Source organism: Rhinopithecus roxellana, chromosome 8 (assembly GCF_007565055.1).
Source record: "Rhinopithecus roxellana isolate Shanxi Qingling chromosome 8, ASM756505v1, whole genome shotgun sequence".
In the NCBI taxonomy this organism is placed as follows: Eukaryota; Metazoa; Chordata; class Mammalia; order Primates; family Cercopithecidae; genus Rhinopithecus; species Rhinopithecus roxellana.
Window position 1 is genome coordinate 111,323,717 of NC_044556.1, and position 12,768 is coordinate 111,336,484.

At 37.9% G+C, this 12,768-nt stretch overlaps 1 protein-coding gene across 3 annotated transcripts in view; it reads right to left on the reverse strand.

Moving 5' to 3' along the window:
- Positions 1 to 218: 218 nt before the first annotated feature.
- The window catches only part of AHCTF1 (AT-hook containing transcription factor 1), a 98,564-nt gene continuing 86,014 nt past the window's right edge, over positions 219 to 12,768 (reverse strand). The window contains exons 33-36 of one of the 3 annotated variants that reach the window (XM_010387320.2): positions 10,118 to 11,942; positions 4,079 to 4,212; positions 2,972 to 3,054; positions 219 to 1,913 (exon numbers count right to left, since the gene is read on the reverse strand). In XM_010387320.2, the coding sequence (XP_010385622.1) occupies positions 1,721 to 1,913; positions 2,972 to 3,054; positions 4,079 to 4,212; positions 10,118 to 11,942 (2,235 nt within the window). In that variant the 3' untranslated portion in view covers positions 219 to 1,720. The remainder of the gene's footprint in view (positions 1,914 to 2,971; positions 3,055 to 4,078; positions 4,213 to 10,117; positions 11,943 to 12,768) is intronic. The other 2 variants (XM_030935572.1, XM_030935571.1) reach the window with 2 other exon arrangements.

Below are 12,768 nucleotides of genomic sequence, written 5' to 3' on the forward strand. Positions count from 1 at the left end.
TTTAATGAGCAGTGTTTTTATTCAAGCTATATAAAGACATTTATACATAAGTCCATACATTCATTTAAAATATATATAAAGTTCATTTAGAACAGGCAATTTGTTTGCTTATGATCTACATTCACAGAGGGGGAAAAAAGTACATTAATTAAAAACAGGTACCACACATCTATATTCACCAAATTGCGTTGATTTAAAAAAGCATTAACTTGACAAATATTTCATCCATGTTTATTGTGCTACTTGCGCAAAGGAGTAAAACTGCTGAATTATGTTTAGATCTTTAAATTATTCATTTAACAAGTTCATTTAAATAAGTTCAATATTCCATAAATGACAAGCAGCTTAAATACAAGTTTGGTAACTATCATTAAAAAAGTAGTAAAATCAAAGTCAGTGAAATTTTCAACAAGGCAGCGTAACATCCATCACTAACCTGACTAAAAGGCTGCACTCGCACTGCTACTTTCACACTGTCGATACTTGGCGTAGGCATTTTCATCAGTTTCTCATTATCCATATTATTTGGTAGAAAAATAAATGCAGAAAGTACACTGCTTATGATTCACATTATTAAAACATTAAAAGCTTAGCCCACAACAGCAGTTCGTTTCTAGGTGATCAATTATTAATAATCCATTCATTACACACTATCAATTAGCTGTTACAAATTATTTTACAACACTTATTTATTGATGAATGTTAGAGCCTACATCAAGTATCATTGCTTAATTGCACACAGTTGTACTGTAGAGAACAGGGCGTGTGTTGCTTTTTTCCTTTTCTGCATCTACTCACTCTCTCCCAACCTTAATAATCTGTGCCTGAGGTTCTGTGAGAATTTGCCAGTTTTAAAACCTGAATATTAAGGGATTTCTGTGGTTCGGTAGCAAGCTCCTTCACAGCAATATGGTAAAAATTTGTTCAGACATCTCATCCTATCAGTATTAGGCACATACAAGACGCACTCAATATCCATAAACAGGTTTATTTTACATTTCCCTTTGAAACCCTTTGATAAGGTTGCAAGTGAGCAGTGAACCGGTCAATCTAACCTGGATTAGTCTTTGACTAATTAAGACTTTAAAGAGTCTGTAAGCTTGCTGAATAAGAGATGCCAACATTATAGTTAACCAATACTTGGATTATTCATTTGAGGTAGATTACACAAAATTTGTGAAACTACAAAGATGGCAAAATTACATGCCCATAATTCAATTTTAACATAGTAACAGCCAAAAGCAAAAAAAATTTTTATGATTAGAAATCTGAATCACAGAATCAAAGTGCATAAATGATAAAATAGTAACTGTAAAAAGAAATATCAATAGTTCAGTCATCCCCATTTTAAGACTGGTCTAATATTTTCATTATAGAGAAAACGAGACCAATGAGCATATAAAACTATCCAAACAGATACCCCTCCCTTTCAAAAACCAACAGACACAAACGACTGTGAAGTATACATTTTATTTAACATTCCATTAAGAAGCCATATTTACATATTATATAAATGTATGAAGTCTTAATATAAAATAGAAAAATTGCCTGGACTGAAACAATCACTCCATATGGAGTTACTTACTTATTGAAGACCTTCTGTTTACATAAAAATTTACAATAATTTATATAAATTATTTTCTTCCAAACTAGATATTTAATAATCCACACTATTCTGATGACTTTACAAATAGGTGTACATTAAAAACTTCCCAAGAAATTATAGCATTTTTCTGCGTAAAATTTGCTTTGGATACGAAGACAGTTTCTTTCTGCTCCTTCCACGACCTGTTCCTGTCACTTCTGTAGTTTTTCTTGGTTTGCTCTTGACTCCGTCAACTGGGCTAGCCAAGGGGGAAATCAGCCGAATTTCTATGGGAGGAGGTGACCAAGCACTTTCTTTTTCTGTGTTTCTGGGAAAAAAAAAAAGATATGATCAAGTAAGAATAAACACATTATGCTGTAAAATAAAATTGGCTTCCCAACATGTTGAGAGAAACCTTAGGGACTGCTTAGTGCGTTCATTTTATAAAAGATATAATGGTTTCAAGAGAACTGAAGTGAAGCTTTAAGTCATATAAGCTAATCAGAAGCAGAGTTAAGGTCTCATTAAGGGGAATTTTTCCTTTTCGATTAGAATATTTACAAACAATTATTCAATTACTGAATTTTCCTCTAAATGTTTCAAATGTATGAAAAAATACTGCTGGATTACAAGGATGGGCCGAGTACCAGTAGTCAGCCCAGGAGATGAGAGCCCCGCAGGCCCATCAGAACTGTCAATGATCAAACACCAGCAATTAGCAAAGATCCATAGAATTTCACAAACAAGAGTTTCTCAAATAGATACGCCAGTATATATATATGTAAACAGTGATATTAGTCATAGTGTCATTAAATCAGTTTTTAAATAAAATGCATCAACTTTTACTTTTATTAAATTCAACCATGCCTACTAAGCACAGCATAAACAAGATACTGTGTAATAAATGTATCTGAAATGGAGTAATTTTCCCATGGATGCAGTTTTATTGCTTTTTGTAAAATAACTGCAGGATTTTAAAATGTATTATTATTTTTTACTAATAGTCACCTAATTTTCCTGACAAAGAGGTAAACCATCACACTTCCCTCCTTTACTTTGTTTTTCTGCAAAAACCACAAAGATCCACTGGGAACTAAACTGCCCCCACCTTACCATCCTCCTTTTATTATTTTATTTTATTTTTATTCCTCCCATGCTCCTTTTAAAAGGACTGGGCTTTCACGCTATTAATATATAAAGAAATCCACCTTCAGCAGCGCCTGTAGTCCCAGCCACTTGGAAGGCTGAGGCAAGAGAATCCCCTGAACCTGGGAGGCAGAGGTTGCAGTGAGCCGAAATCGCACCACTGCACTCCAGCCTTGGTGACAGAGCGCGACTGTCTCAATCAATCAATCAATCAATCAAGAACAGAACAGAAAGTCATACTTGCTTGCTTGTTTTGTTTTTGACGTCCTGATTCGCTTCGCTTTTGGCTTTCCCCCAGTTTCTACTGATTGTGCATCATCTTTCTATGGGTTAAATATTTTAAAAAGTTAAGTACTAAACACGAAACTAATTTTAAAACTTCTATACTGAGACAAGGAATACTATAGCCAAACACTGCTGATGAATTCAAACTTGCCAAGTGCAAAATTGACTCCTTTTCTCATACTTTTTAGTAGAAACCTTAGTCATCTAGGCCTGTTCTTAATTCCTACAATTCAACTTATCTCCAAGTTATGATCAGTTTTATTTTTGAATGTTTCCACTGTCTACCGCCCTCTACTCACTCCCTTTGTCCATATCCAGGCTCTCGTTTTCCAAGAAGTAGACACCCAGAGACTATTCTCTCCTACCCACATTTCATCTTTCATAGAAAGTACCTGTCATATACACATGGCTATTCACAATGAACACTCCTCATCTGCCTGCTATTGCCATGCTCTGAGCCTTTGCATCTGCCATTTACTCTGTCAGGAGGAATGCCTGTCTCATCTAACCTTGGTCTATAAAATATTTGAGTATAAATGATTTGAAATAATTGTTTTCATCTCTTCAATGAAACTGTGTGTCTCAGCTGAACTGTAGGTGCCTGACAAGACAAGGAATTTGCCTGAATTATTTTTGTGTAATTTGCCCTTGCAGAGTAACAGACTCATGGCAGATAATTCAATAAATGCTTATGAATTAACATTTATAAACATAAGGGACTTGCACTCAATCCCTCAACTTTTTCTTTAAAAAACACCCAGGTAATTCTGATGGACACTAGAATTTAAAAACCTTTCCACAAACAGGTAATTTAAACTATAACTGCCAGTAAAATATCATCAGTAACATACCACAGATGTGTCTTAAAAGTAGGGAGGGTCTCCAAAGGGGTAGACAAGACCATTTTTGGCTTTTAGTATACATGACCGTTATCTTTAAGACATTTACTTAAATAATAAACAAAATTTAAAATCATTAAAATTTAAATAAAATTAAAACAATTAAAACATTAAAAAAAAAGGTATGTTTTAACAAACACAAATAAAATCATGCATTTCTTACCAGTTCATCTTCAAGCTGGTTCTTACTGGATGTGTTTTTTTGTCTGCTCCTTAAAGTAGGAGGTGAGATGACAAACTGAGAAGATAAATCCGAAACTAATTCTTTCAACTGTGCAGGAACCTCTATTTTTTTAGCTAAAAAAAGTTGAAAAAACTGTGTTTGTATCTTTATATGTATGTGCAAATATATAACCACAATAAAAACCTGGAACAAATGATGTACTTTAGAAAGTACATCAAACCTGGAAACCATTAGTATCGTAACCTAATTATCCATGTTAGCAGAGAAATGACAGGAAAAATCCCCGCATCATTTGGGTAAGCCAAATGAGTGGGACGATTTAATACTTCAAACTACAAAGGGCTACAATATAAAGACAGGCCATGAAAGCAGGTACAGAACTGTCTGTTTAGTCTCTTTCTTTTAATCCTTACTACTCCTCAAGCATTCTGGGGAGGGAAAGCATTAATCCTATATGTAACCTGAGCTAGTCTGTGCCATAACTAATGCTATTCCAGACAAGTTATTTACAAAGTAGGTTTTTTATTTTCAAAAAAGAGAAACTCTAGCCAGTTCATTTTGAACTACTTGTTCCAGTCAAACAGAAAAGTTCATGTCCACAAAAGGAGAAAGTGCCAGGTGCAGTGGCTCACAACTGTAATTCCAGCATTTTGGGAGGCTGAGGCAGGAGGACGGCTTACGGCCAGGAGTTTAAGACCAGCCTCATCAATGAAGATAGAGCCCTGTCTCTACAAAAAATTTTTAAAAGATCAGCCCATGTGGTGGTGCACGCCTGTGGTGTCAGCTACTTGGGAGGCTTGAGTCTGGGAAGTTGGGGCTACAGTGAGCCACAATTGTGCCACTGCACTCCAGCCTGGGTAACAGAGTGAAAAGCTAACAGGAAGATATTCCATAGATAAATAAAAATGGTTTAAACAACAATTGGTTTAAAATAAGGAATTAAAAACATTTACCCCACAGACCTTTTTTTTTTTTTTTTTTTAAACTATAGGGCCCCCATATTAAGAGCAATCATCAATGTAATTACAGAGGAGCACAGTTCAGTTTAATCAGTCTGCCGGAGTAAATACCACCTTCAAGTAACTTAAAGCTGTATGTGCATCAGTTTCTATAAAATAAGGTTAATAACAGCATCGATCTCAAAATTGTTCTGAGGATGAAAGAAGTAGAATAATGTGTGGCACGGTAGTGGTAAGTGCTCTACACATGTTTGCATTTGTTATTTCAAGAATTTCATTTATAAACCCTTGAAATAAAATTATAGTTCAATGTTACCTCAGCTACTGGGACAGTCAAGAGTTCTATCAGATATCAAATTCTGCTTTTAAAGCATGATTCCTTAAAAAATTTTTTTTGTGGGTACACAGTAGGTATATATAAGTGTATGATTCTTAAAAAAAGAAATAATAGAGTTGATATCAGAAATAATCTCTGCTCCCAGTTTGTAAATGGCAGAAATGGCAATGGTCTACTGGTCTCTCTTTTGGCTTCAAGAAACAGATGAACAAAAATATTACATTTTTATAACGAAAATTATACATTCTACAACTCTCTTTTAGACTACCTGAAAAAACAATTTCTTTCACTTTTCATAATCTTCACCTAAGCTTTCCTACTCCATTTCAAAGGAATATATAAAGAAATACAAAAATATACTATCACATGCAAAAATAGCCTCCACCATTTTTTCCATATGCTTCTATTATAGCACAGATGAGACTTTGAGTGTGTGTCAATTCTTTTTTTTTTTTTTGAGATGGAGTCTCGCTCTGTCGCCCAGGCTGGAGTGCAGTGGCCAGATCTCAGCTCACTGCAAGCTCCGCCTCCCGGGTTTACGCCATTCTCCTGCCTCAGCCTCCCGAGTAGCTGGGACTACAGGTGTCCGCCACCTCGCCCGGCTAGTTTTTTGTATTTTTTTTTTTTAGTAGAGACGGGGTTTCACCGTATTAGCCAGGATAGTCTCGATCTCCTGACCTTGTGCTCCACCCGTCTCGGCCTTCCAAAGTGCTGGGATTACAGGCTTGAGCCACCGCGCCCGGCCAAGTGTGTGTCAATTCTTTACCCATCTCTGTTTTGAGGATTAAGGAGTTCAAAAGTCCTAGGTTCAAACCCAACTGTGTGCGAGTAAATGACTCCGAAAATTCAGAGAGCGCGCTGATGTATAGCATGTGCTGATTTCTAAGGTATAAATGTGCCTCCTGTGGCCAGTGCAAACCACGGCTGGGTTACAAATTCTTGGATATTTAACAATTGGCTCTTACCAGCCAGTGGTAGCAGCAGTCGCTCCAGGACAACACATCTTATTCCCTGGGTGATGTGAATGCTCAGTCTCAATGAACTTCAAGTTCCTCAATGAGGACAGAAAGAAGTAAAAGTACCTATACTTCACTGGGTTGCAGTGGGAATCAAATGATATATGAACGTCATGTATCTAGCATGGCCTTAAGAATACAGCAAGCCCTTCTTAATATCTGCTGTATGAAATGTGAAGTTTCATATTCCTTTAGTAAAACACAAAATTCTAAGATAATTTCTTTGCTATGTTTCAATAAAATAAAGGACCACCTTAGCCTTCCAATCATCTAGTATACCTATACCCAGTCTTCTCTGCATCTCCATCCCTATGTAAAAACGAAGTTTAGAATATAAATAGGCACAAGGGACAAGGGATCGTAACAGTATACAGGGCAGAGGAAGATAGGAAGCTATGTCCTAGCGTGGTCATTGCTTTGCTAAAGTAGTGAGTACTCACAAGATCCCCTGTAAGGTATGCACTACCACATTCATTCTAGGATGAGGAAACAAGGCTCAGAAAGGTTAAATGATTTTCTGCCCAGCTAGTTAGTGGCAGCAATGAGAGATCTCAATCCCAAGTTTCTTATCCCCTCCAATCCCATCATCTCATTCTAGAAGGTGCCTATTTCTAATATTAAAAAATCTGAAAGTAATTCAAATACCCAACAGAAGAGGGTTTAAACAATCTGTGGCACATTTGTGAGGTGAAATGCCAATATGAAAAAAAAAAAATCACGTTTAAGATTTTGAAACATACATATATATATATATACATATAAACACACATATACACATATACACATTTATATATATTTTTTGGGGGGGTGGGGGGAGGTGAAAGGATCTCAATCTGTCACCTGGGCTGGACCACAGTGGTGCTCACTGCAACCTCAACCTCCCGGGCTCAAGCCATCCTCACACCTCAGCCTCCCAAATAGCTGGGACTATAGGTGCCAGCCACCATGCTCAAATCATTAAAAATGTTTCTTTTGTAGAGATGGGTTCCCACCAAGTTGCCCAGGCCGGTTGGATTTTGAAGAATATTTAAGATTAACTAGAGGCTGGGCACAGTGGCTCATGCCTGTAATCCCAGCACTTTGGGAGGCCAAGGTGGGTGGATTATCTGAGGTCAGGAGTTTGAGACTAGCATGGCCAACATGGCGAAACCCTATCTCTACTAAAAACACAAAAAAATGACCTGGGCATGGTGGCAGGCACCTGTAATCCCAGCTACTGGGGAGGCTGGGGCAGGAGAATTGTTTGAACCCAGGAGGCAGAGGTTGCAGTGAGCCAAGATCGTGCCATTGACCTCCAGCCTGGGTAACAACAGCAAAACTCCATCTCAACATCACCCCCCCCCCCACCAAAAAAAAAAAAAAAAAAAGAACTGAAAATGGTCATGAAATAAGTAGGGAGAAAAAAGCAGAATATATGCATGTACATAAACTGCAGGTTTTTAAAAACCAACCATACATACGTATCTGGAACGAGATACAGGAAAATGTGAATAGTGATTCTTTTGATGGCTGGATTATATACTTCTATTTTCTAGTTTTTGCTAAGTAGGCATGTATTGTTTTTGTTTTTGAGACACAGTCTTCTCTGTTGCCCAGGCTGGAGTGCAGTGGCACACGATCATGGCTCACTGCAGCCTCGAACTCTCAGGCTCAAGTGATTCTCCTGCCTCAGCCTCCCAAGTAGCTGGGACCATAAGTCCATGCCACCACGTCTGACTAATTTTTGTACTTTTTGTAGAGATGGGTTTTTTTTTTTTTTTGCCATGTTGCTGCCATGTATTTTTAGTTTAACAAAAAGCAGTTAAAATTAGTAGGTATAGAAATGGAAAATATGTAAAGATGACAAACATCAGAATTACTGAGATGTTTGCTATGCTCTAACAAAATAGCTCTCACTGTTGGTGTTTACTACATTTATCCAAGTCCTGAGGAGTGTATAAGTTATGTTAATAACTTCCTGCCAATAAAATGCTTTTCATTTTAACTTTTTAATAACATCCTAATAAAATGAACTTAAAAAGGTAAAATATCACACATTCTGTCATTTCATTCTCCTTCATGCAAAACACAGGTATAACGGTGCACACTTTTATAACACCATGAAGAAATTAAGTTATACTACCAAAATCGAAGATCTAAATAAAAATTTTCTGAGTGAGGAGGGGAAAAGAGGATCCCCTATAGCTACAAATCATTTTTAGGACAAACGATCAATTGTTATGGGGAGAGTCATTTTCCTGGGCTCAAACTATATTAAGTACAACAAGTCATCTACTTTATTTTTTATTTTTATTTTTTGAGACAGAGTCTCACTCTGTCACCCGGGGTGGAGTGCAGTGGCACAATCTCAGCTCACTGCAAGCTCTGCCTCCCAGGTTCACACCATTCTCCTGCCTCAGCCTCCCAAGTAGCTGGGACTACAGGCGCCCGCCACCACGCTCGGCTAATTTTTTGTATATTTTTAGTAGAGACAGGGTTTTACCATGTTAGCCAGGATGGTCTCGATCTCCTGACCTCGTGATCCACCCGCCTCGGCCTCCCAAAGTGCTGGGATTACAGGCGTGAGCCACCGCGCCCGGCCAAGTCATCTACTTTATTTATAAGGTCCTGCGCTGCTTTGCTGAAATTCAAACATTAAACTGTAACTTAATCAACTACATGGCCGGGTGCGGTGGCTCAAGCCTGTAATGCCAACACTTTGGGAGGTGGGGACAGGTGGATCACTTGAGGTCAGGAGTTCAAGATCAGCCTGGCCAACATGGAAAAATGCTGTCTCTACAGATAAAAAAATCAGCCTGTAGTCCCAGCTACTCGGGAGGCTGAGGCAGGAGAATGGCGTGAACCCGGAAGGCAGAGGTTGCAGTGAGCAGAGATCACGCCACTGCGCTCCAGCCTGGGCAACAAAGCGAGACTCTACCTCAAAACAAAAAAACAAAACAAAAACCACAAACCCTGTATTTTGTTTATCTAACCATTAACATTTTTCCAGAGAGTTACTCTAATGGGATCCATCCAGTCACACCAGTGTCTTAGCTTTTTAGACATGTTTAAAGCACCCCCATTGACATTTTATTACTGCAGATTTATTGTATATCTGTTTGTATGCTTAACACATATATGTGCTCCCTTTGGGGAGAGAGATCACCCCTGTGGAGAAGGTTTGACCTACACCAACCAAATACAGTCCTCAGCTCACCAGTGACAATGAAGGATGGCCTCACTGAAGATGAGGGCATGCAGATGCGCCAGTTTGTGGGCAATAGTGAATATGGATTGAAATAATTTCTGTATCTTAATAAAAAGCTACCAGTGTTTCCCTTCAAAACAATTTCAGGTTGTGGATATCAGTGGCGTGTGAGCCAAATGCAGCGGTACTTGGGAGATTAAAAATACTGACTCCATTTTGGAAGAAACTAAAATTAAAAGTCGCTTTTTTATAAAAGTCACAGAAGAGAAATTATACTATGCTAAAAAATACATCTATGTTACTTGAGTTACAGGACTGAAGTCGTGTTAACCATACCGAATAACTGAACTCAAACTCTGAACATGAAACCTTTAAACTTTACTACCAAAAGATCAATTTTGGTTTGAGGGGGAAGGGGAAAAATTCCCTATAAAACCATTCTTAGGACAAATAATTAACCAAATTGTAAGATGAAGAGTGAGTGAGATGAAAAACTGTTTTGCAGAGAAAGAAAAGTACCTTTTGCTTTCCTTGGAACTTCTGACACTGGAGAAAATAAAGGCTCATTGTTTGGTTCAGAAAGATCCGGCAACAAGATGGCCTTGCTAGACCGAGTCCTGGTGCTGCGGGAAGATTTAGTCAAGGAAGCTGTGGCAAGCAGTCTTTCTTCTTGGTCATCTGTTTCTTTATGTGTCATTTCATCTATGTGTTCTTCTGATACTGGGTGTAATGAACGTTTTTGGCTTTGATTTTCAGTCTTTTTTGTAAGTTTCTTCTTAGAGCTCATCACCATCGAAAGTTCCTTATTTGGCACTAAAATGGATTTTCCTGAAGCTGGTTTTCCAACATCAGTACTTTCACTTTTAGCTGGTGTACTTCTTGTAGATCTCCTTTTAATGTTGGGAGCTTCTTTCTTCTTGGGGCTTCTCTCTTCCTTAACAGCCTTAGATCCTATATCTTCAGATGGATTGATTTTTCTTGGTCTACCACGTTTTCTAGGTATGGCAGACATATCAAATTCTGCTTGAAGAGTCAACTGAGATGAGTCAAGGTTGGAGTCTTCCCTCACATCTGATGGACTAACTTCTCTCCCTCTGACCCGTCTAATACGTTTAATAGGCAGCTGCTCATCGCTGGATTTATCATCTGGCTTATTTCCTGTATTTTCAGAAGCATCTAAATTAGCACTTCTTAATTTTCTGATCGTTCGGCTAAGACTTGTTACGTTACTAACTTTTAGATCATTTATAATTTCAACACTTTCCTGACTTTCTACAGATCTTTTAATTCTTCTAGGAGTCCTTTTTGTAACAGATGAAACCGTAACTTCTTTTTTAATAGTTTCTGCAACTGCTGCTTCCAACAGCTGAGATGATTTTAATCTTTTTGATTCCCTGCCTGTAGTGATCTGTAATTCTTGTTCCACAGAACTGGTATTTTCTAGTATGTCCTGATTAACTTCTTTCTTTCTCCTTCCTCTCCTAGGCGTAATAGAATTTTGAGGTATTTGCTGGTTCTGAGATATTCCTGTGACATCAGAATAGGTGTTTTCAGAAGTTTCAGAAATTTCTTGTGGCTTCCTAGTTTTCTTCCTAACTGACTGCCCTGGCATCTTAGGAGTAGCAACATCTGCTGATGCTTCCTGTTGTGTTGATTTGACATTCACGTTTTGGATACGTTGTCCTCTCGTACGAGTCTTGGAGGAAACCACGTCAACCTGGCTGACGTTCATAGTTACTGTGCTTGTTTCCTGAGCAGTCTTACATGCAGATTTGACTAACTTAGTGGGACACATTATGTTTTGGCTCACTAAAGGTATCGTTTCATGAATGGACTGTTCCATTGTATCTGAAGTAATTTCTTTACTTCTTGTGTCTTTAATTACATCTAGTAAATTTTCTGCAATTGCAACTTTAATAGGTTCAGGCACATATGGTAAAGTCTCTACTTTTTGGGACTTTTGGTCACTAGTTATGGCAGGCAGCAAATCTGCAACTTGTCCGTGATCATCATTTTCCCCACTGCATACAAGTTTTTCTTCAGTTGCTGTGTTAGCTGCTTTAGGTAACACATCAGATGATGCAAAATCGCCTGGCTCAGCTTCTCCTTCTTCACCTTCCAATATCAAGGTAAAGTTGCTTTGAGCCACAAAAAGTTCCCCATCTACTTCAGCAATGTCACACTCAGCAGTGTCTTTATTATCAGCTAAGTCACAAAACTGCTGGTCAATAGTATCAAAATTGTACTGAAGCTTAAGTGTTCCAGAGGGATATAATTCATTAAAGGAAAGATTCCTAGTCTCTTCTCCTGAATCTTGAGCTTCAAGCTTTTCCTGTTCAATCACCTAAATGAATTAAAGATAAGAGACTGGTTAAAGAATTATAATATATGTTTTAAATTGAAGCATACAGGCTTTTGATGACCCTTGGCTGTGTGCCTTTTAAAACATAAATTATATTTAATATGGCATATACTTATGGGTTTACTTTAAAAAATTACCCCTTTAAGCAATCAGACTCTCGATCAGTCAAAATAACTAGAGAGAAAGATTTTGAGATTATGACTGAAATTTAACTAGAAATTCCACATTTCCCTGGCTAAAAAGACAGTCAACAAAAGCTTGAAAATTATGATGCTAACAGTTCTGAGAATATTTAAGAACTTATTCTATTCTTACCCAAGAAAAAAAGTTAACCGGAGAAAACAACCCCCAAACTGTGTTTTAATGATATTCCCCAAATTACCTAACTATCCACACTTTTCTAAACAGCACGATCCCCATAAGGTTGAAGAACAATTCACCTACATAAGCTCCCTTGGGCTAGACTCAATCCTCTTCCCTTTGCTGGGGCTGCATAAACCATGAAATTCCTAAGGCTTTCAAGTTCAGTACCTCTCCTGCAAGGGTTTGGTGGAAGAAGGAATGGTCCTTGCATTTACCTTTTGGTAAGGGAAGGGGAGAAAAAGGAGGAGGCAGAAAGTAACAGAGAGATCTCCTGACCAAGAAGGTAGAACATTACCACCCACCTAGACAATGACATTTTCCCACTCCCCAAACATTCAGTGAGATGACAGATTGGAAATAGTAACCTAGAAATGAGGATTTCCACTTACACCACCCCCACAGTTTTTATCAGCTTCCCAACTAAAGGAATTGGAACTTTCCTCAT